General features: G+C 54.6%; 1 protein-coding gene across 2 annotated transcripts in view; it reads right to left on the bottom strand.

Moving 5' to 3' along the window:
* ADAMTS2 (ADAM metallopeptidase with thrombospondin type 1 motif 2) overlaps positions 1-26628 on the bottom strand; it is a 230376-nt gene that overhangs the window by 147014 nt on the left and 56734 nt on the right. For both annotated transcript variants that reach the window (XR_008375251.1, XM_053566963.1), the window contains exon 3: positions 19154-19313. Coding sequence is in view for 1 of the 2 variants with exons in the window: in XM_053566963.1 (XP_053422938.1) it covers positions 19154-19313 (160 nt within the window). In the remaining variant the exon portion in view is untranslated. The remainder of the gene's footprint in view (positions 1-19153; positions 19314-26628) is intronic.

Below are 26628 nucleotides of genomic sequence, written 5' to 3'. Positions count from 1 at the left end.
CTTTACTTATATCTCTGGGAATAGCACAGGGCTAGACTGTGGATTTATCTTGTTTATGTAACATGACAGCCTGTGTGTTTGAACTGGTGAGTTTAATCCATTTATATTCACTCTAATTACTGATAAATTTGGGCTCTTTTTCCCATCTCACTCTGTTGTCTCAATTCATCTTGGTTTTTCTGTTTCCATTTTCTCCTTTATAACTTTTCTTATAAAAAATAGCACTCCTGGGGCGGCGCCTGTGGCTCAGTGAGTAAGGGCGCCGGCCCCATATGCCGAGGGTGGCGGGTTCAAACCCAGCCCCGGCCAAACTGCAACAAAAAAAAAAATAGCCGGGCGTTGTGGCGGGCGCCTGTAGTCCCAGCTACTCGGGAGGCTGAGGCATGAGAATCGCCTAAGCCCAGGAGTTGGAGGTTGCTGTGAGCCGTGTGACGCCACGGCACTCTACCGAGGGCGATAAAGTGAAACTCTGTCTCTACAAAAAAAAAAAAAAAAAAAAAATAGCACTCCTTTTTCTCTAATTTGTTCTCTCACAGTGTCCCTGGGGACATACATCCCTCCACCAGTGAGTACAAGCCCTTCCCACCATTCAGCCTCAGGAGACTCGCTTCCTGTCCCCTCATCATATCCACACCAGCTCCAGTTCAGTCCCCACAGGGATTCTCATGGGTTTTCCTCTTGGGGTGGACCTGGGAGTGGAGGTCAGGGTGCTGAGCCCCACACTGGCCCCACATTTCCCAGTTGACAGCTGCTCCAGAGATGATAGGGGCCCCTCTAGATGCTATCTTTGGGGGGTGACAACTGGCACTTCAGTGTCAGCACAGGACTCATCAAAAGCTGGGAGGAAAAAAATCATTTTGTCTTAAAGACATTTGCTACTTAAAGTAGATTTTTTATCACAGCTCAATTTACAATCGCCAAGATGTGGAAACAACACAAGTGCCCACCAACCCAGGGATGGATTAACAAACCATGTTGTGTATATACCATGGAATACTATTCAGCCATAAAAAAGATGGTGACTTTACATCTTTTGTGTTAACCTGCATGGAGTTGAAATACATTCTTCTAGGTAAAGTATTGCAAGAATGGAAAAGCAAATATCCAATGTCCCCAATACTAATATGAAGTCAGTAGACCATCTCATTCATGCCCACATAGGAGAAAACCTCAATTCACTTCAAGTTGGGGGGGAGGGGGAACAAAAAGGGGGAGAGGGCAGGAAGGGGGATTTGGGGCGCTTCCATTTAATAGGCACAAGGAAGGGGGTGTATGGCACTCTTTGGGGGTGTGGGACACAACTACAAAAGAAGGACTCTACCTAACAAATTCAAATATTGTGACCTAGACGTTTATCTCTTCGCATTCATCTGAAATTTAAAAAAAATTTAAAATAAAACTACTGTATAATCGGGTGGCGCCTGTGGCTCAGTAAGTAGGGCGCCGGTCCCATATACCAAGGGTGGCAGGTTCAAACCCAGCCCCGGCTGAACTGCAACCAAAATAGCCGGGTGTTGTGGCGGGCGCCTGTAGTCCCAGCTTCTCAGGAGGCTGAGGCAGGAGAATCACTAAAGCCCAAGAGCTGGAGGTTACTGTGAGTCCTGTGACATCACGGCACTCTACCAAAGGTAGTAAAGTGAGACTCTGTCTCTACAAAAAAAAAAAAAAAAAAAACTACTGTATAATCTAAAAAAAAAAGCTTGGAGGGTGCTACCCCTTAGGAGGAATGTTCTGGAGTTTTCTTACCGCAGTTCCCATTGCTCCTTCTGTCCTATCTGTTGTCCTAAGCTTCATAAATAGACCCGCTGCCTATTCTAGGGGGAGGGGTTGTGAAATGAAGCCCCTGTTGTGGAGAGACACAGGAACCCAGCTGACTCAACCCAGCCCTGTCCCTACACTCAGTGACAGGAGCAGGGATGTGCACAGCCCCCGCGCCTTGGACCCAGCATCCACAGCGACTTCTTTCTGCCATTGAGTGACTGTGCAGATTTGTGGCAGAAGCAATCTAGGTGTTATTCAGTATTATTATTACTTTATGGTTATGACACTGGGCCTCTGACGCTCCCACACAGTGTGACCCTGGGACTACACACCTCTGCAGAGTCCTTGTAAGGACTGGCCTAAAACCTTCATGGCATGGCCTAAAACTAGATGTTATTTGAAGAAATGAATGAAACCCTTCATCCCTGTTTCTGGAGGAGACCTGGGACCAACAGAGAAGCGACCATGGTCATAAACAATCAGAGAAAGGAACCAAGAGACTGTCCAGCAGCCTCGGGAGGGAGCCTCTGGGTTTAGGGGGGTGGCACAAGCGTGTGGCTCTGAAAGCCCAGCATGGCCAGCTGCCTGGCAGGGCCAGAGGCACAGGTGAGAGTGGAGGTCCCGTGGAGCCTCAGAGACCAACAAGGGACAGGATCAGGCCAGCACAGGCACGGGGGAAGAGGACCAGTTAACGCAGCACATGGGTGAACCATGGGCCTGCACATAAAAGACCAGAAAGTAAAACCAGACCCCAAAGGCCATATGTTGTTATGATTATATTTACACAAAATACCCAGAAGAGGCAAATCCATGGATACAGGAAATAGACTGGTGGTTGCCAGGGCCTGGGGTGACTGCTAATGGTAAGGGAGTTTCCACTTGCAGTGATGAAAATGTTCTGGAACTAGGTAGTGGTGATGGCTGAGCAACATTGTGAATGTACTAAAACCATTTGAGTATATATTTTTAAACGATTGAAAAAGTGACTTCTATGAATAAGGCTAAACCTAGCAACTCAAATGCTTATAGAAGCCCACCGGAGACACAAATGAAGGAAGCCAGTGGGAGCCCAGGGGTACAAATTAGGCCAATAAGAATATTCTCTAAGCCAGCAGCCACATGCACTCTCTCTCTCACTGTAGCCCCTCTGCCTGACTCTCCTGTACCAACTATTGATACTGTCAAGAATGCAGAGAAGGGCCGTGCCTGCGACTCAAAGGGATAGGGCGCCGGTCCCATATGCCGGAGGTGGCGGGTTCAAACCCAGCCCCGGCCAAAAACTGCAAAAAAAAAGAATGCAGAGAAATACATTCTGGTTAAAAGAAAGACAACAGGGCACAGGATCTCCAAGCCTCAGACTCCAAGCCAGGGAGTCAGTGGGGACAGTGGAGCTGGGGAATGGAGCATATATTCCCCCTACCCAGGGAATGGCCCCTCAGCATACCCATTGCAGCCACACATAAGGGCAATGTAAGCCTGGTGCTGCCAGGTCCTGATTTCTTGTGGAAAGCTAGAAATCCCTCTGTGTGTAAAAATTCTCTTAAATATTAGCTCAATTTGTTCATTTTGGGTTTTAACACTGTGCGAGAAAAGCAGAGCTTATCTTAGCGTCCAACAAAGCCTGTGACTGGCAGTTCTAACTGTCCACATAGCTCTAGAAAGTCCCTGGGTGCACAGGGCAGGTGTTGATGAGGAGGTTCTATACCCCCATCTCCAGGGCTCCAGGAGGCCCATTGGGGCGGGGGACCAAGCAGCGTAGGTGGCCCTACCCCTGGTCCAGATCATGCCCACTTCCCACACCTGACCTGGTGAGGCACGAGGGCAAAGTGGCCTGGTCCAAGATCACTAAGATTGCCCCACTGAGCCCAGCAAACAGCTGCTGAATAAATGTAGTGTGAGCAGCCACCCCTCAGAAGAGGCTGGGGAGCATACACTTGGGGAGCTCTCTAAGGAAGCCTTTGTCTCCCACATCCAATGGGCCCAACAGAGAAGTTGGGAGAGAGAAGGGCAGAGTGAATGCCTGTGGGCTGTGCCCCCTGTGAGGATATGTTGTGAAGAGACCCTCTCCCGGTGGCTGTGGATGGAGGTGGGGCTTTCCCCTCTAGTCACGACAACACTTCATTACCCACGAGGCACCAGGCCCTCCCAACCCCGCTCCAGGTGTGATGGAGCCTAATCCTCCCAACAACCTACTGAAGTGAAACCCATTAACTCTGTTTTTCAGATGAGGGCACAGAGACACAGGGAGGTGGAGAAAAAAGCCAGGATTCAAAGCAGGGAGCAGGACCTCAAAGTCCACATTCTGAGCCAGCACACCCTGCCCCGGCCCTGGAGCCAGAGCACAGCCACCCAGCCTGTGAGGCCTGACCAGCTTCGTGGAGCTCACCCCAACCAGGACATCATCACTGTACCTCAGGCCTCTCTAGAATTTTAGTAGCTCTCAACATGGTTCATCCTCTTGTCTGCCTCAACTACCAGCTGGACTCCTCCAGGCAGAGACTAGACCAGTGATCAACCCGTGTGCCGTGAAAGGATCTTAGGTATGCCTTGAAAACTTTTATAGGTCATTAAAGTATTTTCAAAAGTAGTTCAAAACACACTAAATATATTCTCTTTTTTATTCTTTTTTTTTTTTTTTCTGAGCAACTTAATTTAAGTGTGCCATGGAAGTTCAACTATAGGTTCACGTTTTCTGTGAGATAAAGAAAGTTGAAAAATGCTGGACTAGACTGTACATACTTGGTACCCAGCACAGGCCTAGGGCTGCTCACAGACACTGGCTGGCTGGCTGGACAGACAGACAAATGAACAGTTGAATGGATAGGTGGACAGATGATGGACAGATGGACACGCTCTGACACTGGAAAGTGAGTCCTTCATATTCATGGCAACTGAACCAGGCAACAAAGTTAAGGACGAAGCTATGGAAGCACCTTCTTTTTTCCCATGCCACGGGACGCATGGGCAGCTTAGCCCACGACAGTGAGCCCCAGGTCCCAAGTTGTCCAGCTTGTGACCTACTCCTTGGGCTTTAAGCACCCAAAAAGGAAGAGTAGTGGGACTTTCTGAAAAGAACACAGTGTCAGGGCAGCCCTCTCTGAGGCCTCACCGGAGCAAGACTCATCTAGACACAGGCCAGACATGGGGCTCCTGGCAACAGCTCAGGGAAGCTCCTCCAGGTGGCTCAGTGGCTCCGTCCATTCCAGAGTTTCGTACATGGATGAAGACACAGATGTGCTGGCTGTGCACATGCGCATGTCCGGGGGCGAGGAGGCTGTGTGTGTGCAACTACCAGCCAGAGGTCATCTTTGGCCAGGAGTTTCCTGCTCCATTGTCAACCAGGACGGCAGGCCCAGAACGAGTAGGTGCATAAGACGGAAAACAGGCAAAAGGGGACATTCCCGCCCCTTCTGGGACAGAGCTGCCTGTGGGAACACGCCCAGGGTGGCCAGGCTTCTGATCTTCCTGAAGAAACTGAAAATTGAGATTTTAATATGGAAACTTCTGATTTCTAAGTATACACACAAAAGTGTTTGAAGATACTGCATGATTCAAGTAAAACATGTCAGTGGGGGAGGGACATGGAGACATAGACCGTGAACCACGATGAGCTGCGGGCTGAGGCCCAGCTCTGGTCCAACACTCCCAATTTTATAAATGAGGAGATTAAGGCCAGGCCAGAGCAGGAGTCAAAGCCATGTTGGGCATCCTAGCTGCCCGGCCCACCTCTGGGGCTGCCAGTTTGTGGGGAGCACCAAAGACACTACAAAAGGCAGGCCCTGCCCCAGGAGTCCTGTCCCCAAGGTGGTTCCTCTCATGGATCCCTCTTCCCCTGTGCCAGGACCCCGTCCTCTAACCCAGCCCAAGGTCTCAGGACAGATCAAAGTCCAATTTTGTCTTATTGGTCACGAAGGCCAAGAATACAAGCAGCTCCAGGGATCCCGTCCAGAACCCAGGATCACAGGCTCCTGGGCTTTTTGGACACTGGTGGGGATGGGGGAAGGATCCTCTTATGACTACAATTGCTTCCTAAGCTGCAGGGGCCTGGAGGACATCCAGGCCTGGATACGAACTCAGGGAGCTCAGGGAAGAAAAGCTTAGGCCCCAGGGATGGGCACCAGATGCACTGCCATGGGCCTGTCCATCTGCCCTACAGACTGGCGGTGGGCGGGTGTGGGGGAGGAGGCGCCTCAGTGCTGTCCCGGGCAGGGGGCCGTTTCCAGGGATCTAGAGGCTGACTCCTCCAGGGCCCCCACCCTGTCCAAGGCTCTTTGGGCCCGAGCAGAGTACCCCACACCCACACCGGGTAATGCACTGCAGATGGGCTTCCTCACTGGCCTCCAAGAAAAACAGGACGACCACAGATTTCTCCTCACAGACACAGAACCGCTGGAAAGGTCTCCCTCAACATTCCCGAAAGGAAAATAAAACTTCCTCTGAAGTACATTTCAACTCAGAGGCAGGCCTGGCCACATCCAAGAGGCTTGGTCCCCGGCTGCTGCCTGAGCACTGTGGACTCGGGTGCAGGTCTCTGGCACCGAAGCCACAGTGTAGCCCACACCCCCACTGCGGCCCAAGGCTGCTTGGTCCATATATGGCTCTCCGAATTTTTGAATTAGCTGCCAACAACTTAAAATGAAGAGGTCCCATATAAAATCATGATTTCTGGCTTCTCCCAAAAAATCAGAGGCCTCACCCGCCCTGCCTCTGACCGAGCTGGCGTCCACCTGCTCCCAACACACACCCAGTGCACTCTGTCTATACTGCCCAGCCAATTCTCACTGGTGTTCCCACTTAAGACCTCTGCCCCCCATGGATGCCTGCCCCGGGCTCTAGGAAATTTGTAGGGACATAAGCTCCATCCTTGAGGGTTCTGATCTTTCCAGGGGTCAGTGTCACCTGGCTCTGCCCCTCCCTCCAGGGCCCAGGTACTGAGTTTCAGGTCCCCACACCTTCTGCACACGTTCCAGACTCTGACTGTCCATGGCTGTAGGCTCCAGCTGGGCAGTAGGGTTGAGCAGGCCATCACATCTCTTCTTCCTACCCTGAGTCTCCTAAAGCCCCCCACGCAAACGAAGTACCCTGAACTTCCAGTCAATTGACCTCCTGAGTACACCTCCCCACAGCCAACTGGGGGCCTCCTGCTGTGGCTTGGAGATCTCAGGGTGGCCCTTCCCCTTGTTGGACGTCACTAGGCCAGAAAGCCCTGATCTATCTCCATTCTTTATTCTCCTGTCAAATCCACTCGTCCCTCCAGACATGGGCACCCAGTTCTGGGCCCAGCCCCTGTCCCATCCCCTGCCACGTGAACTATCAAAGGCTGAGTATAAAGAGGTTGAATACAGGCCCCTGTGGCACATCTCCACAGAGACCCTGCAGTCAGCCAAAGAAAGGCTCGAAGCCCGGGCCGCCTTTCAACCAGCTAGGAATCCCCAGATAGATGCACACATGTATCCAGAGATATCTGAATAGAAGCCTTGAAAAGAGGTCCAGACACACAGGGGCCTTCCCAGGCCTGGATCCAGCAAAGGAAACGCTTCCTGTGAGCAACACCCCAGTGGGCTTGCAGGGCTAGGTGGGCAGGGATGGAGATATGAGGGGAAGCTAGGCCTGGGGCTGCAGCCTAGCTCCTCCCTGGCCTTGGTGTGATTCTGAACAGGAAGGTGGTTCTGCCCAGTGAGTAGCGGCCCCCTCTGGCCAATGTGGGGATTGCTTAGCACGAGCCCCCAACACCCTACTGTTCTGCAGCCCCTCTGTGGCTCCATGCCTGTGATCCAGCCGCTCTTGTCCATCCCCACAGCCACCCTGCTCCAGGCCACACCCTCCACCTGGCTCCCTGCCTCTTCCCCTCACCTTCACAAAAACCGGACCATTGCCACCTGCAGCAGGACACAGCATGGGAACCACTGTGATCCACCCCTCAGGAGCCCAGGCCCTCACCCAGCCCCTACTGCCAGACCCCCAAACAAGCCTTGTCCTCGTCCCCCATACCCCTTGAGATCACTGCCCCCAGCCACTCTTCCCTCCTGGGAAGCAGCAGTCCACACTCAGGCCTCAGCCCCAAGGGCCATTTACTTCAGTGTCCTTGACCCCTGGGTCTGAAACATAGCTCCAAGAGGAAGGAGCGAGGAAGCAGGGTCATAGGAGGGAGAGTGGTGAGCAGAACAGTGCAAAATGAAACAGAAGGTCCCTTATTCAAAAAGTGATTAAGAATTTCAAGGCGGTGACAACAGACCATTAAAGCAGAGGTCAGCCCTGACTGACAGGTAATAAGCCTGAAATGCCAGCCCTGGTCAGCAGTGAGGAAACGGGACCAGCACAGGCCCACAGCCTCCTGCTGTCCCATAGGAACAACAATGGCCCACCGCTACACCCCTAAGAATCCACAGCCAGGCAAGTCCAGACAGATGTCCTGATGCTGCAACAGTAACAGCGTTGGCTACAGCAGCCAGCCCTCCGACATCTCCAAGGAGCAACTGCCCCTCCAGCAATGCAAAGCACCTGGCCAGGCCTCCCAGGCAGCTGCCCTGGACTTTCCCTTCACAGATGTTTAAGCACCTGCTGTGTGCCAGCCATAACACGTAGCTGGGAATTAAGCTGCAAGCAGATTGTCCCCGAAGCTAAGGTGCCAAATGACCCATAGACAGGTCCTCACTCACCCTCACTAGGCCTCAGTTTCTGCATCTATTAAGTGGAGCTCTAAGCCTCAGTGCTCAGATGGCCCTCTGTGTCCCTTCAGGTGGGGTCTGGGATGGCCAAGTCTCGCCAGCCCAGGCTCTGGCAGGCAAGAGGTGCTGGACAGGGAGAAGACAGCACTGGCCCTGGGCCTGTTCCCAACTCCCCCACGCAGGAGTCAGATGGCCTGGCTTCAACTGCGGCTCTACAGCTTACTAGCTGTGTGACCATTGGCACCTTACAGGTGGGGATAGTGACAGCAGCCCCATAAGGTCATCACGAGAGTCCGCTGAGATGATGTCCCTGCCATGCCCTGGCAGATGCAGACACAGGTAGGAGCTGGACTTTCCTTGCCACTTGCATCATCACTCTGACTAAATGACACCAATGCTGAGTGCTCACCCTCTCACAGACCCTCAAGCAGGTCCCTGAACCACTAGCTCAGCTCCACGGGGGTGGAGGAAGATGCTTCACAGACTCAGCTACAGCCACTAACACTAACAGAACTGGAAAGGAAAGAAGGACGATACCAAAACCGACAGAAAGTCAATGTCTAAGGCAGATTAAGGGCTTATCCCAACACACCAGACCCCAGGAGATAACTGGGCAAAAGACTTAAACAGAAAGACAAACAAAGTGATCAAAAACAGGAGGGTCACTCTTCCTCACCAACAATCAAAGAAGCACAAATTAATGCAAAAGGCAACATTGCTTTACTGCCAGAGAGGCGAAATGTGCTGGGGAGGATCTGGAGAAACCAGGAGCCATTCCGGGAGCCAGTCTGGCTCTGACCCGAGGGGGGAGTCCATTAAGTGCTGGGATTTCATAACTCGTTCAGTCACTCAGCAAATGCTCCCTGATGGCTGCGCAGGGCCAGAGCTCCACGGCCTCTGGGTTGGCTCAGGCTGCTATCTGTGGGGTCAACAAGAACCTGTTCATAGGCATAGACCCTGAGGACAGCTGCCAAGATGTCCCCAACTCCAAATTCCAAGAGAGGTTGCAACAGGGGCCAAGGAGTGGTCTGCCACCTTGAGGCCACGGCCATGTGGAGAGCAGCTGGCAGAGCTGCCGGTGGACGTTATGGCTCTACCGTCAAGGGCTTAGAGGCAGCCAAACCCTGCTGTGCACACTCTCACAAGCACATGCGGGCCACAGTGCCAGTGTTCATGCATCCTGGCAGGTCCCCTTCAAAGTGGAGGGCTGGAAGAGGACTTGGTCTGCCAGGGACCTTTGACCTCACACCATTCCCAACAGCCCATCCCACAGAGCAGGACCTGTGCCTCCCAGGACAAGAGGAGCTGCTAATGCACCGTGGGGCTTTCCTCCACCCCATGAGTCTGGAAGCATACAGGATGTGGCCTGGGACCCACACCTCCTCTCTTGGGACAACACCTCTCCCTGACAGAGCAGCGTGGAGCAGTGGAAGGGGCAGCTGTGAGGTAGCACAAAGGGCCCCATCTCTGGCTCCTGCACTTTGGCCCAGGCTGCCTGACCTGCCTCCCTCCCTCAGAAAAGCCCTTGGTTAGCCTCACACCATCAACTGCCCCCAGGCTGCCTGGCCTTCCAAGAGCCAGGTATTGCCTTTGATCCCCTCCTTTACCCCCAGGACCTGGGAACACCATCTCAAACTCATCCTGAATCTGTTGGCCCCACTGCATCAGCATGGCCACCTCTCTGTGTCACTGGGTTCCCCCCCTGCTCCCACTCTGTCCATTAAAAGCCTCCCCAAGGCTTCCAGCTGCACATGAATAAAATCCCACCTTGCCCCACCACCGTCACTCGAGGGACCAACTATAGGCCCATCACTCGGGGCCCAGTGCCTCCCACTCCCCCATTACTCCTTGGGCTCCCAGTATCAGCTCTTCTTTCTGTCCCTGGGTCACACCGGGGTGACTGCCTCAGAGTTCCTGCACATACTGTTCCCTCTGCCTGGAATACTCTTCCCAGGGCTGGGCCTTCCTATCACTCAGGTCTCACTTCGACCACTGCCCCTGGACCTACAGCCTCCTTCCTTTCCCACCCTCTCTTGTGCGACCCTTTCACCCTGTCTGGCTTAGTTTCTGGGATTTTCCACTCTCTACGAGCATCTGTACATTGGGTCTCCCTGGTTCAACTGAGAGCCCAAGAGAGCAGACTCTTGATCTGGCTGGTCTTCGGCTGCTTACCCTGCACCCAGGGCCCCAGACACACAGACAACACACAGTGAGAAAGCGTGGATGGATGAACGAGACACAGGTGGTGGCAGTGGGCAGGGTGAGCAGGGTGCCGGCCCTGAGCCTCAGCCTCCCATCTAAGAAGTACACTTGTTATTATCATCATTCCTCCCGTGATCTGGGGAGCAGGCGCCTGCTCCCTTCCCAGCGCAGATCAGCCCCAGCCCCTCCCCACACAGGCTCAGCTCCTAGGCCACCTGCGTCCCAGCGTCCTGCGCTGCCAGCTCCTCTCCGATGCCTCCTCCCATATGGGCACCACCACCCTACCTGGACACCCATGGGGGCTCCAGCTGGGCTCTTCCTGGGTCCTTCTGCCGGTTCAGACAAGTCTCAGGGGCTTTCCTGTGGGGCAGCCCACACCCCAGGGCCAGGCTCAAGCCAGTGAAACCAAGTCAAGAGCTCTGCGGGGACACATCCCAATGAGGACACCAACCCCAGTTCCAAACATGTGAGACAGGAGGAGGAAAAATAGAGCCAGAAAGAGGGAGGTAGAGCCAGACACCAACATTCCCACCTGATTGCGTGACCTTTTCCCAGCTCAGAATTCCTCCAGGGCCAAGTGCACAGTGCTGCTTAGTATTAATTTCAAAGACAAATGGGTCAAGGAAAATTGGAAATTTTTATAGAAGACACTTCAGGCTTGGAGCTGGCTGAGTGCTGACCTGCAGAGAATTCCGAGAGGAGCTGGGGCTGTGGTCAGAGGCCTCCGGCTGGCACAAATCAGCAGGGTTTGGACCTTGAGTCCAAATGCAGTTTCTGAGCCAGTCCTGTCCTCACGGCTTCTGGGAAAGAGCTTGTGTCCCCTTCAGATATCCCTTGAGCTGGCTCTGCAGCCCCCTAGCAGCAGACACCTTCAGCTCTGATTCTGGGCCCTTACACCTCTTGCTGGCGGCTCCCAGCACCCTGCATCCTGAGAGGCCTCTGTCTGGACACACCATGCACACTGTCCCTTCCTCCCCACCATGCTGGATGCCCACGTCTCTTCCACAGTTGTCCACAGGACTCCCAGATCATGGAGGGGGCCTCATACCGGCCGACCCCACCCCATCTCCCACACCAGAGGCACAGATGTCAGAGACACAAAAGGTTGCCCTGGAGACATGGCCTTTCTCCCAGAAACCTGTGTCTGCAAAGAATGGGTCGAAGACCCACAATGAGTGGGTGTGCCAAGCCCACAGCTGCTAATTAAACACCAGACATGCCATGAGCAGACGGCAGCTTCACCCCTGAGCCTTGTGCTTCCTGCAAGCCAGGTGTGGTACCTGCACACCACCAGGAAAATTCTTTGAGGGACATTTGCAACACAGATCCAAGGGTAGGGAAGAGCATCAGATCATCGTGTCTGTGGAAGAGAGCCCAGCAGGGAAAGGCCGAGAGGACTGCGGGGCCTGAGACGAATGCCCCTGAAACGGTGAGGGTATATTACAGCGTGCACAGAACAGGTCCCAGACCTCCAGGAGAGGAGCATTATCTCATCTAATTCCATTGTACCCAGTTAGAGACGGGGACTCTAAAACACTGAGTGGATGATAAAGTGCCCAGGTCCACACCGTCAGCCAGGGGAGCAGCCAGGTGGGCAGAGCCAGGCACACTCAACCATGCACCAAACTGCCTCCAGCCCACCCCCTACTGAGAACAGCTGCCCAAATGGCCTTGAGGCAGCTCCTCTGAGAGCCACAGACCCATATTTGAGAACTGTCCCTTGCACCTGAGTTGGGGTCACAGCCAAGTCAGAGCCAAGGCCAACATGCTCTAGATCATGGTCATGCTTATCATCTCTTCATAAACGAACTTCCCAGTCCACACTCATCTCATCAGCTCCACTCCTGAGTCAGCTTCCACACACACATGGGAGGAGAGGAAGTGCATGGCGGGCAGGCCTCAGACGTAGGGAAACTAAATTTGTGGCAGAGGCACAGGAGAGGACCCAGGCATGTGGGACTGTCAGACAGTGCCAGTCACAGGTGACACAGAGGGGAGCCCCCACCCGGCACATGTCAGGGGGATGAGGTGGGCCCAAGTCCCTGCAAGAATCACTCTGCCCTCACAGGCCAGGGGGAGGGAAAAGCCCGCCAAGCCTGGGAGCTGGGTGCACTCCCCTCATCTGACCCCAGGCGGCTCCAGGCCTCTCATTCCAAACCCGCCCGCCCACCCTTCCCAGCGTGGGGCCACATCACCACACTGGCATCTCCAGCAGCCATCTCGAGGGCCCAGCCTGCATGAGGACAGGAGCTCTGTGGCCTCTGCCAAGGGTGCTCTCAGCTTGGAAACACGTCTCCAGCGCCGCCTGGGTTTCGCAATCAGAGCATCGCCCTGGGTCTCCTCTGGTCCCCAGTCTGCAGGCACAGCCCAGTGGGGAGGGGAGAGGAGGGGCTGGGAGGCCCCAGAAACCAAGCACTGAGGTGCTGAGCTCAGTGAGCCAGCTCAGAAGGACCCAGGGCCACCCAGTGCAATTGCCCCAGGTCATGACAACAGAGGGCCAGGTGTCAAGGGTCTGGAAAGCAGTACAGAAAGTGCCTGGGTTACAAACACAGAGATGAGTCCCAGCACAGACCCGGGGCTCGGGCTGCCAACGCAGCCCCAGGACCTCAATGCCCAACACTTAGACATGCCACTGAATCGTGACCCCCAGGATGTCTACATCCTTATCCCCAGAACTGGCAGAGTGTTACCTCCTGTGGCAAAGAGATTTCACAGGCAGATTCAATTAAGCATCTTTAGAGGGGGTGTTATCCTGGACCATCCCACTGGGCCCTGAATGTAATCTCAAGTGTCCTCATAAGAGGGAGGAGGAAGGAGGGTTGGAGAGTTGGCTGCAGTAGAGAAGGAAGTGACATGACCCAGGAGGAGAGATTGGAGCCATGTGGCCACAGGCCAAGGCACGCCAGCAGCCACCTAGAGTAGGGAGAGGCCAAGAGCAGATTCTCCCCTGGAGCCTCCAGAAGGAGACAGCCTTGCTGATGCCTTGATTTTAGCCCCTAAAAGCCCATTTTGGATTTCTGAGCTCCAAAGAGCTCATTATTTATTCTGAAAGAATAAATGTGTGGTGCTTAAAGCCCTTAAATGTGTGGTATTGTCCCAGCAGCCACAGGAGGCTAGGATAGGCGTAGAAGTCACAGGCAAAAAGGCTCCCAGAACTGGCTTTCAGCACATCAGCCCCACAGCCCACCAGGCCTCACCTCAGCAGGGCTCTCTCCCTCACACCTCACATGGACTGTGTCATTGTCACAGGAACTGTGCCCACTTCCCAGGCCTGTGGGCTCCACTCTCTCCCGTGCCATGGGTCCAACCTCCCTCTCACAGGAGGCAGCCAGTGTGGTCTTGCCAAAACACAGAACTCTCCATCAGACCCCTTCCCCAAGCCCTCTGGTGGCCACTCGCCACCTGCAAAACTCTGCAGCTCCCACAGAAGTCTCAGCACGGGCTCTGCCTCCAGCACTTGGCCCTGCATGCCCCCTAGACTCCACGCCGGCAGGCCTGGAGAACTCGTACCCGACCTGGCCTGGCAGGAAGGGCTGGCTGTGGGCTGCCAGGTAGAGACCTTGAGGGGAGCCACACTCAGCCACATGGAGGAGACACCCAGGGGACACCCTGTCCTCTCTCCCTTCAGCAGGCTTTCCCTGGCAGCTGCAAGGCAGAGAGGCTCTTGAGGTGGCCTGCCCACACCCCCGCCCATCAGGGAGGACACCACAGCCTGACAGCAGCAGGCAGAGGCTTGGCACCAGCTGCCTCTGAGGAGGAAGCAGCCAAGGTCATGGGCACAAAGCTGTCGGACTTTTATTTCAGCCCAGCAGGGCATGCGGGCACAGCAGCCCCGTGGCAGTTCCCCAGGATGGGAACCACCAGCCCTTCCTCCATCCCAAGCCCAGGAGCGGGGGGGGCCCCAGGAGGACAGCCCCAAAGGGGGCAGAGGACACATCCGCCTCTGCGGAAGCACAGCTAGACGAAACAAAATACGGCCGCCATTGATGGTTTTCTGAAATTTGAAGCCACATTTTAAAATCAGGAGGATTCGCATAAAATTCTGCTATCTGGGTTCTCTTGACAGCAGAATGATTGGCTGCCCCAGAACCACAACGCCACCAGGTGAAAGTCAAGGAAGCCTAGGAGGGGCCACTCCTTCACAGGGAGTCTCTAGTCTGCCCTAGGCCCAGGGCAAGGCCAGGGCTGGACCCCACGAGCTGCTGCCTTCCCGCTGGTAGGTTCCTTTTAGCAGAGATGTATTCTGTCATCTGTGCTTCTGTCAAAAGGAGGGAAGTGAAACCTAGGCCAAGGATGAGTGTGATTAGCTCTTTCCTCTGCTGCTGTCCTCACTGGTACTGGCTGCTGGGCACACAGGGCTCCGAGCTTACAGCTCTTGTCTTGGAATGGCAGGACATTCTCTAAACGGCACAGTGTGTCTGAGAGACCACATGACTCAGGATATTTCCCACCCTGTGGTGACCTTTGCAAAACCCCAAGCTTGGCCCCTTGCAGCTGATACAGCCAGGTCTTGGGCAGCAACAGTAAGGCCAGCTTCTCAGCACACATGGGCTTAGGGCCAGTACAGCCACAGCATGGCCCAGCCTCTCCAGGCCTCAGAGCATAAGGCCTGCTTGGCTGGGACAGGCACTCTGGCAGGCATCGGCAGTGCTCCCCTAACCACTGGCCAGAGGGTACAGTGGGGGCCATGGCCTGCCTGCGCTGTGCCTAAGTACTATTCCTGAGACACCATGGGAGACACCTGCAGGTCCTACACATGGGCTGCCCTGGGTGCCTTGTGGGTATGCACCCCTCCCCTGCATAGCCAGCCGCACAGGGTGGGGGGGAGCACTGACCTCCTATAGTTGGCACAATGGTAACCCCCTAAACACACCAGGTCCTAATCCCTGAAGCCTGTGACTGGTAAATTACATAGCAAAAAAGGACTCTGCCTATGGCACGCCCCAACCCTGGCCTGGGCCTGTGTTTAGATTAAGGATCTTGAGATGGGAACCTGTCCTGGACTATTATTATTCAGGGTGATCCCTGAATGCAATCACAGCACCCTTACGGGACAGAGGCACAAGGAGATACAGAGGAGGTGGAGAAGGCCTGGCAATCAGGGAGGCAGAGAATGGAGTGATGGGGCTAGGGACCTAGGAACACCCACATCCACGAGGATCTGGGAGAGGCTGGGAGCAGATCCTCTCCCAGAGCCTCCAGAGGAAGCACCACCTTGAGACACCTGGATTTCAGCCCAGTGAGACCGACTGCAGACATCTGCCCCAGAACTGGAGAGTACATTTCTACGGGGCTTTAAATGCAGCTGGAGGTGGTATATCGCAGCAGCCTGAGGCCTGGTGGCCAGCAACGCACACAGAGCAGATCTCCTGTTGCCCACCCACCAACCCTGGGCTTTCCTCAATAGCCCCAGGCGGGACGAGAGGCACACTTGCACACACATGCACACCAGCAAAGGACAGCATCACACACAGTCCCCACCCCCAATATAGCCCTAGGCACAGGGCTGGCTTTGGGGATGGCAAACAGGGATTCAGGTGCTTGTCACTCCTGAGAAAGGCCAGACCCAAAGGAAGCCTAGGGGATGCCCCAACTGCCTCGCTCTTTCAAAAGGCCACGCTGGCTTCAGGGCCTCCTGCCCTGGCTGTACTCCCAGGCCCAGCAGCACCAAGCAGAGACACTTCTACAGACCCAGGCATTTCCTAGGAGGGGAGGAAAGGGTCCTCCCGTCCTCCCTCTACCGCTTGCCATCCTAATGCCCTCCTCCAAGGAAGAGGGTAATAGTCAGCTACCCATGGCACACCCCAACCCTGGCCTGGGCCTGTGAAATGTGTTAAAACTGTCACTTTCCGTCTGTTTCCACAGGCAATCCACAATTCAGCAACTGATCTCAGATGACAGAGACTATGAGCAGGAATGAATGTCTAAGACTCCCTGCATCCCTGGTATTACCCCAGGCAGGCTGCTGGCTTCTCAAGGAAAATAGGACAGCCACCTCAGTGCCCCTGTGAGTGGCCATGTGGGCCCCAGAACCCCAAGCACCACCAACCCACCAAGGAGATCCCTCTGCCCAGACAGATGCCCACACAGATTCCCAGGACGGCTATTTTCCCTTCCCACGGGACCCATCCTACCCACCACCCACTGATAAATAGCAGGGTGTTTCACACTTGCTTTGGAGGCAGGAGGAAACTGCCAGTCAGCACCTCCTGCCTGCTTCAGCCACAGCCACGTTTTCCATCAGAATTCCCCAGAAGGGTCCTCTGGCTTATACGCATGTGCACACACATATATACAACCCTCTGCACCAAGGTTCTAGGGTTCTGTGTCCCCTCGCTACACCCAGCCTCAGGACAGTTTTTAAACTTCTCTCAGTTGCAAATCTGGGCCCTGACAAGGCCCGGCTGATGGAAAGCTGGACATCTGAGGTCACCACGGGCCCTCAGCCCAGCCCTGGCATTAAATGCGTCTGGGCCCCCTCCAGCCAGTGCAACCTCAGCCCAGGGCCATGAGGGAGCAGTCAGGCATACAGAGCAGGGACAAGCTCTCTGAGGACCAAGTCACTCATGCAGGGTCATGCTGACACAAGACGGGAAAGTCAGGCAAGGGCGACTTGGCCCTCACCCCACAGCCTGTGATCTGGACCTGCAGCCTGAGCCCCATGCCCACACCTACAGCCTGGTCTCCCAGCTGGAGACCCTGGGCTTGCAGCCCAGACCAGGCCTAGCGCTCAACCTGGACAGCCTCCCCTCAGCCACTGTCCCCACCCCACCTTCCAGTCCAGCCTCACCCCTGACCTGGCTATTGGCCTGACCCAGCATCTTCTAAGGCCAATGGCTTCTGGGCTTATTCTGAGTTTCAAATTCTTTGCCTGTGTTCTTGAATTCCAAGCTCTTGTTAAAGATATGTGGATAGGGGTCAGGGAGGTGGTGGAGGGAGAATTCAGCAAAAGATGCCAAAACACCAGCAGAAGCCCAGAAAATAAGGCAAGGCCAGCCAGGCCATGGGGGGAAGGGCTGCCGTGTTCAGAAAGACGCACCATATGGAATTTGGGATCAGAGACATGGCCAAGGGCACCTGGCCAGCCCCACTGTGTCGACTGCACCTCCCCCTGTCTGAACAGAGGCCCCTAGAACCACCCTGAATCTTCGAGTAGAGGCTGACCCACAAGTACAAAGTAGCCAGGCCCTAAGATCTTGAGAGACAAGCATTTCTAACCCCACTGAGCAGATAAGAAAGCAGAGACGAGAGGCCCACACTGGCCCAAGGGAAGCTGGCTAGCAAGGAGCCAAGTCAGGGAAGGAAAGGCTGAGGCTGAGGTGGGGAAAGCCAGGTAGGCAGTGCCCAGTGCCCCAGCTGTTGGTAGTCTAGGGAGACAGAGATTCATCACCAGGTGAAGAAGGGGCCACAGGGTATACAGATTGACCCCCAAGAACACTGAGCTTCCTGATGAAACAATTCTTTGCAAAGGTACCTGACACCATTTTATAGAATTAGAATGGTGCTCTGCCAGCCTGCACCCAATTTATCTGTCAAGGTGGGAACTCAGAGAAACCTGAAATAAATGTGACAGGCTGCTATGTCTGGTGGGAGTCTCTCAGTAAATCACAGCACTGGAGCTGACCCAACTAGGGTCATCTGCCTCTAGAGCACCCACTGCCAAGAGGAGATGCACTTGACCCCTGGCCCAGGCCTCTATGCCCTGGGCTGCACCTGTCATGGCTCTCTCCAGCTAGGGGTGGGGTCAGATGCTGAGGACGGGGCCAGGCACAGGGGAGGTGGCCTCACCTGCACAAGGGGACACCGGGAACTATGAGGCCTACAGGACAAGTCTAGGATCAGAGTCTAAGATCAGAGATCAGGGGTATGTATGCTGGGGTGGTGAGGCCTGCTCTGAGAGGCCACAGCCACCTGTCAGCTCCTTCCCCATTCCTGGGCCCAGGGTACACTTTGGTGCTAGGCAGTGAGTCTGTGCAGAGGATGCCGAGACTGCCGGAGCAACTCCCAGGTCTCCTCTATGGGGCACATTTTCCCTGTGGGTTATCTGGAAAGAGCAGCCAGGAGAGGACTGAGACCTGCACAGGCCCTATCTCAGGGACCATGGTGGCACAAAGGTACGCGAGGGGTGCCTGGGGGCAGGGGACTTCACAGGCACAGACTCAGGGCATGGGTAGGCCTGATCTGGGCCTCCCCTGCTCCCCAGTACTTAATGGCCCCGGGCAGCAGAAGGTGGGTCCTGGGATAGCCTTGGGGGGGCCCACATTTGCAGGCAGTGGGTGCTTGGGCTACTTGTCACCAACATGCATCCAGAGCAGAGGCCTTGCACTCCAACTATGCTGTGGGGTCAGCCAGGTGGTTGACTCTTTCCTGAGCCACTGAGACTGGGGCTCAGTCTCACCAGTGACCAGGCTACAGAGGATGTCTGAGTTCCCCAGGAAGCTCCCCTGGTGACCAGAGGCTCGGATGGCCAAGGGGAGACATCCAGGCTCTCCACGCACCCCACCCACCATCAGCAGCCTCACCTGTGTCCAGGACCTGTGACCCTCCCAGAGGAGGGGGTGTAGGGGGGTGCGGCCGGCGATACACCACATGCACGCGGCCCTGCTCAGCCTCCTGCGCCGCCAGCCCCTTCTCCATGGGCTCAATGAAGAACTCCTCCTCCTCCATCCGAATCAGACCAGCCTGTGGGAGCAAAGATGGGACGTTCAAATTTGCAGAACACAGCAGATGAAGGAGGAGGTGCAGCAGGGACCTGGGAACAGCAAGGAAGGCCCTGAGGCCAGCACCTCCCACCTGAAGACCATTCCCAGCACCCAGCTAGTGCTCCTCTCAGGTCCTAGGTAGACAGAGGGCATGGGCAGGTGACCCTAGCAGCTCCCATCCACCCAGAGATTCCACTTCCAGAGTCAGTGCCAATGGAGAGCGCTCAGCCCTATCTGGCGAAGGGCTCCACTGGGGTCACCCAACCACGTCCAACTCTCTCCTTCCAGAAAAGTTACTGTGCTTGCAAACCCAAGGCTGTCCAGAGCAGCCTGAAGGATTTCAAGCACAGCTGTAGCCCTGTGCGTGTCCCCAGGAGGACATCCAGATGCTTAAGGGCCAAGCGTTACCCTCACCCAGGAGCCCAGAGTGGAAGACAAAGGGAAAAGCAGCCAATCCAGGGCTGAATCTGCCCACAGAAATGTTCCATTTGGGCCAAAGAATATTTTTAAAGCCTTGAAGCCAATACTCAAAACAATGAGATTTTGTGTTTTAAACACGGGATTCCAGCTTGCCTTGAAAAATGCAGGCTCTGACCACAGTGGGCCTCGGACAGAACACATGCCCCTGCAGCTGGCCACTCTCCCCGTCACCCTCCCACTGCTACGCCTCCATCTATGTCAGTCTGGAGGTGTCCAACCTGCAGCCCACAGCCCAAATGCTGATTTTGTGAGGACTTTTTTGCTTATCTGTGATATCCAATATCAAGAAAAGTATGTGCAGAGCTTTTTTATACTAATCAGCTTTCCTTAGTGTTTGTGTATTTAATGTGCAACCCAAGACAATTGTAGCAGAAAAAGTTTGGACACCCCTGCTCTAAGGGCAGCTGCACTGCTGCCCCCCACCAGCCAGGGCTCTCCCCAGCTGCAAACCCTTCTCGGGATCCCTTTTCCATCTGGACCAGGCTGAGCCTGCTCTGCCCTTCCCATCCAGCCCCTGTGCCTACTGTTCCCCAGGCCCAGACGTCCCTGCACCACTGCACCCGGGCCAGCTGGTAAACCCCTGTTCTCCCTGTGAGGCCTGGCTCAGCCCCTCAACTATCCCCTCTCTGTGCACATGGCCCTGCTCTAACCTTGGCCAGGCTGCCAGCTCGGCCCAGCCACCTGTCCTACAACCCCTCCAGCTCCCACATTTTTATGTTTTGGTCCATTATCCATAAACCAACGGTCTTACACTGGAAGCCCACACCATGTCTGACCTGCAGATGTATTTCCTTTAGATTACACATTTATAACCCATGCAGGGCTTTTTAAAAGCTTGAAGTCCTTGCTCAGACTTACGAATCAGGAGACTTCACATAAACAGCCAGATTCCAAAAACCTGGCATTTTTAGTGCCCATTGACACTCTAGCTTAGACGGCAGTAGCCAGGGTCCCCCATCCAGTGGGGCTGTGCCTTTCAGCTGATAGCCCCTGGCATCCCTGTCCAGATGTACAGAATCCACACACCTCCAAATTAACCCAGATAGCCTCTGCCACATCATCATCTTGGCTGAGGAAAGGACAGAGAGGCTGTACAGGCTGCCCTCCTTCCAGCCCCTCAGGTGCTCTGTGGACACCGTCCTGGTGCTGGTGAGGAGCCTCCCAGGACCTAGATGCAGTCGGCGTCACCACAGGGCCTGATGAACAACTCTGCCATTTGTGTTGAGACTAGAGAGGATGCTGGAGCAATTCAGCCAGGGCCCTGTCAGAAGCCCTGCAGGAAGCCAGCATACCATTGGGTAACAAGGACCTCTCAGCAAAAAGTGTTGGAGCCAGGAATAAGCATGGGCCGGCAGACATGCAGGTCACAGCATTAGGCCCAGACTCCAGAATGAGGGGAGTTGCCTGTGGGCAGTGATGTCTACCCAGAACCTCCCCCAAACCCTTGAACTGGCCAGGCAAAAAGTCAGAGGGAGGGACATTATTCCAGACAGAGAGAACCACCCATACAATAGCCCTGAAGGCAAACTGTGGGTGATGGGAAGAGCAGACCCATTAGGTGGGTGACAACATGGAGGGCAGATGCTGAGGGGCCCATCACACGAACACGGCGAGCAGCCCAGAGGCTCTGGGTAGGGAGTCCTTGATCTGTTCCTGTTCAGGACCCTAAGGGTGGCTGCAGGGAGAATGCAGTAGAGGACAGAAATGGGTCTGGGGGACTGGGAGAAGGTGCTGTAGGTACCCAGGAGAGAGGTCATGGGAGCATAGGGGACAGGGACAAGTGGCAGATACAAAGAAGCTGAGGAAGCAGAGCCAACAGGAGGGAGGAGCCCAAGAGGGCTTCCAGGGCTGTGGGTGGCTAAAACCCAGCCCCTCAAGGGTACCCAGGTCCCAGAGCTGGGGACATTGTCCTGGACTCTCGGGGCCCTTGGGACAGTCATTTGCCGCTTCCTTGTGAGAGGAAGCAGAGTGGATGAGACAGCACAGAGAAGGCCACAGGCAGAGAGAGGGGAGACACCAGACGAAAGGCGGAGGGAGCACGGCGGCTGACACCTGGATTCCAACCGGGTAATACTGATTTTTTTTTTTTTTTCAATACTGACAAGTCAGTATCTTTTTTTTTTTTTTTTTTTTTGTAGAGACAGAGTCTCACTTTACCGCCCTCGGTAGAGTGCCGTGGCGTCACACAGCTCACAGCAACCTCCAACTCCTGGGCTTACGTGATTCTCTTGCCTCAGCCTCCCGAGTAGATGGGACTACAGGTGCCCGCCACAACGCCCGACTACTTTTTTGTTGCAGTTTGGCCGGGGCTGGGCTTGAACCCGCCACCCTCGGCATATGGGGCCGGCACCCTACTCACTGAGCGACAGGCGCCGCCCGGGTAATACTGATTTTGGACTCTGCCCATCAGAAGTGTGAATAAAGAAATTTCTACTGTTTTAAGTCATTTGTCATATACAGCAGCCGTGGAAACTAATTCAGGGTACTGATAGGACAGAGGGGTGCATCCTGTGATGCATGGGAGGGGGTACATTTGAGGGTGCAGGAAGGACAAGGCCAGCAGCAAACGTGGGTTTGTGGCATCTCTGGCTTCCTGGGGGGTGGCGGGGCAGGGGCAGCAGGAACCAGAGCTGCTGAGCAGAATGAGGTCAGCAGGGCTGTGGGGAGGGGGGCCGGTGGGAACTCCACAGGCCCCATACTCTGACTCACCCCTGGGTCTCAGGGCCCAGTCAGGCCTGGCAGGGAGTCAGCAGATGCTTGTAGGATGAGGGAATGGATGACCCCAAAGCAGTGGGCTATGTCCTTTGAGAGAGACAAGCAGGGGGAGGCCTTGGCTGCCCCCACTGCCAGCATGCAGGGGAGTGTTCATAACAGCATGATTGCTTCCAGCTCATGGCCACTGCCAGGCCTGTGTGTGGTGCGAGAGTAACCTTTTTTACTACTAAAACTCATCCAAGGAAGGGTGGGCAGGCTGTCCTGGAGTCAGGCATTCTGGGTTCCTGGCCAGGTGACTTCAGGCAAGGTGACAAGCTCCTTGGGCCCCCACTTCCTCACCTGTAGATGGGCTGGTCCTCCCTTTCCCCATATGGTCGCCAGGGAGCATGTGCCACCTGGGACCCACCAGAATCAGGGCACACGTGGTCAGGGCTCCTCCACCCAAGTGATGTCATCCAGTCTGTTTGTTTTTCAGATGAGGAAACTGAGGCCCAGGATCTAGGAATCAGAGCCCAGATCTCCCATGGAAAGGACTTCTCCCAGATGGGCCTCACAACCAGACCAGGCCCACACCAGGCCCAGAACAGGACACTGGAGCACCAGGACCCAGCGGCAACCCCCTCTTCTGGGGAACTTTGCACCCCATGCCAGAAACCATCCATACCACAGGCCTAGGGCCCTAGGATTATCCTGAATGACCCAACATGACCAGGAGGCCAGATCCAGCCAGGTATGGAGGAGCCCTCTCTGGCCAGAGCAACCCAAGGGGCAGTTGGGGGTCTCCCTGTGCCCCAGGTTTCAGCTTCTCCTCCTGGTTGGCCTCCTGGGGGTCACGGGCTGACCTAAGGACACTGGATCTTTCTGAGACTTCCCTGAACCTTGCCAAGGTAAGGAAGCCAGAGCCCAAGCTGCCCACCAGGACACCCTCCCAGGTGCCCTCCTGAAGAGCACCAATGAGCACTGAGATAGGTCTGAGCATGAGGCCACTTTGCTCAGGTCTCCTCACATAACCAGAGACCGTTAAGTGACAGTATTCTCCAATGGAGATGTTCATACTTCCCTCACCAGCATCAACCTATCTCTGTTGTCTACCGTGACATGCACATGCACATCATATTCATAAACATAGGTGGTACCTGCCCCAGGACCAACAGCCAGTCACCCCCAAGACTGGGGGTTCATTACCTCTTTTTGGTAATGAACCCATAATGTGGCCAACAGCCTCCTTAAACAAGTGTCCAGAATAATGCTCAGGCAGAGACTTCACAGAGAAAGTGGAGTTAGCTTCATTGCCTGATTTTCAGACATTTTAGTATGCATGCCAGGAATGCCCTGTCTAAAAACCACAGAAGAAAACTGACAAGAAAACGGGTGCAAAATGTGAGCTACCTTTTGCTGAGTCGTTTCCAGGACTTTGATTTTTCCTGCTGCCAGTGGCGAGTGTATCTGTTTTTGCATGTAATTTTTATTAATTAGAATCAGTTTCCTCTCTCCACTCAATAAATATTTAAGGAACCCCTGAAGCACACTGGTCTGAAGAGCACTAGGTTGGGAGCCTGGTGGTGGCCACCTGTCCAGCCCCACGTCTGTCCAACCAGGTGTCTTGTGGAGGGGCTGGAACCCTGGCCCTGCTCTCACCGTGAGGCCCTGCTGCTCTTAAAGTCTGTGACTGGTGCCAAACCAACTAGGCTCTCCTCTGGGGGGTGGAGGAAGGCTCCTGGGAGGGCTCTGTCCCTCACCCTCGGCTGCTGCCACAGGAGCCCAGAGCCTGGCAGCACCTGGGTCATCAAATCGAGTTGCCACCATTCAGTCGTGGTGAATTAGAAAACGCCTGCCTGGCCTCTCCCTCCTTCTTCTGTGCTCTGCTCCTTTGCCTTCAAGGTAAAGTCGTCACTAGAAACAGCAACTAAAAGTTGAAAACTGACAAGAATCTGAAGCCTTAACAACTATCCTCTGTCACTTTGAGCTTTAAAGAAATCAAAAGGCTGACCTCCTCAAAGTTGGGGGCTCCCAGACAGCGTGAGCACGTGTCCTCTTCTCATCTGCAGAGCCACCTGCTTTGCCCCTCCTCGCTGGCTCCGTCCCTGAAAGCCACCGGCTGCAGCGCACCAGCAGGCGACCGTGTGTGCACGACGAAGACAAGGTCTGTCACTCAACCTTGTCATTTTTGCAACCTCCGGCACAAAGACTGTCAGATGTTTGTCAAGGTTGCAGGGGTGACAATCAAGAATAGAAAGGAGCAGAAAGGATCCGCAGAGGGGTCCAGGCTTTGACAAGAACAGGACAGCATGTGCTTGCATCAGCTCCCCGTTGCCCCCAAACTCAACCTCGCTCTCAGGCACTGTGCCCAGACACACACACACACACACACACCCCATGCACACCTGCCAGAGGTATCCCCCAGAATGCTGCTGTCTGGTAATATTTCCCTTCCTAAAACTACTCTGACTCGGAGAGAACCCTTCTCCCCCTCCTCTTTTTGGTAATGAACCCCTAAGATTCAGCTAGGCAATGAGGCAACAGACGTTCCCCTTTCTCTGCAGCAACACAGGCTGGTCTAGTGATGGTCTAAAGGGGGCGCTGCACAAACAGCATCTGTGACTCCCAGAGTGTCCCCTAACAGAGCCTGTTCTGTTCAGGGGGCACACTTGCCCCTCTCAGCCATCTGGGGATGGCTAGGGAACCCCTGGGACGCTCAGGGAAGTGAGCTGAACTCGTCACCCCTGGAGAGTCACGGGGTAGGAAATAAGGGTGCATCGGGGTTTAAGCCACTCTGCCAGGGGGGTGCCGTTTCACAGTTCAGCCTCCCAAAGGATGTTTTTTGCATATTGACTTTCGACTTTTCCACATGGGGTATAAGCAGGCAAGAGCAGTCCATGGGGTTAGGAGACTCCATTTGTCCTCTCCGCAGTAGTTCCATTGGCTCCTTCTGGAGCACCCACTTCCACAGGGGCCTGTCCATGGGTCATCCTTGTGCCAGAGCCCTTGCCTCCCCACTCATGGGGTGGAAGCATGAGGTGCTTGTCATGTACCAGCCACTCCCTTCCTTCCTGTTGGGGAGCCACCCTGTCCAGGGCTCTGTCCTTCCAGGTTGGAGGGGAGCTGTGGCCAAGGCGGGGCTTTCTAGGGATCACTTGAGTAAACCGACCATGAACAGGGTTGTCTCTGAGCTCCACGGAATCCCAACAAGTTTCCCCATCAGTTCTATCCCTTTCTGGACCTGGTTTCAGGCCCTACAGCTCTTTTACTCCAGAAAGTCTCTTCTTTGGCCTAAATTGGCCAGAACAAGTTTCTGAGGCTCATGACCAAGGATCCCTGACAGTCCTGAACCCCCAGCACAGGGTCCAGTGCCCAGTGAGTGTTAACTAAAGCCGGACCCTACTTGGAAGGGCAGGGTGGAGGGAGAGGGAGGTAGGGGCACAAAGCCAGATCATGGTCATGGCCCAGTCCTGTCCTATCTGTAGTCCCCAGGTCCCTCTTCTCCCAAGTGAGGAACTGGGCCAGTTGACCTTCACTGGGTCCTCTTTATTCTCCTGTAAACCTCACAGGACCAAGGAGAGCTCCAGGAGAAAGAGCTAAAACAAACCAAAGACCAGAAACCCATCCCTGCAAAATAAAGGCCAAGGTCATCTCCTGGCACCCAAGGCCTTCTACAGAGTGCCTGCAGCCCCCCTCTGTCCCCAGCACACCCCAAGGTCATTCCCTCCATGCCTGGGTTTCCTTTGACCCTCAATGCTTGTTGGGGCTCTTCGCTCTATAACAGAGAGGTGGGTAAGCATTAGAGAGGTGTTAAAGATCTGTCAGCACCAAACTGAGATTCCACTGACTTAATCACAAAGCATAAAATACTATGTACAATTGAAAAGGGAATCATTTTTTGCATTATGAAGTTCAGTGCTTCTTAAATTCATAACAGCTTTATGGAGCTATAATTCACATACCATACATTTCACACATTTAAAGTGTACAATTCAATCATCACCACTATCAATTTTAGAACATTTTCATCACCTCGAAAAGAAACCTCATACAGATTAGCCATCACACCCCATGTTCCTCTACCCCTCCTCTCCCCACCCCAGCCCTGGGCAGCCACTAAT

The sequence above is a fragment of the Nycticebus coucang genome, chromosome 17, assembly GCF_027406575.1.
Source record: "Nycticebus coucang isolate mNycCou1 chromosome 17, mNycCou1.pri, whole genome shotgun sequence".
Classification (NCBI taxonomy): domain Eukaryota; kingdom Metazoa; phylum Chordata; class Mammalia; order Primates; family Lorisidae; genus Nycticebus; species Nycticebus coucang.
The sequence above is the reverse complement of the archived record's forward strand: the minus strand, read 5'-3'. Positions and strand labels throughout refer to the sequence as shown.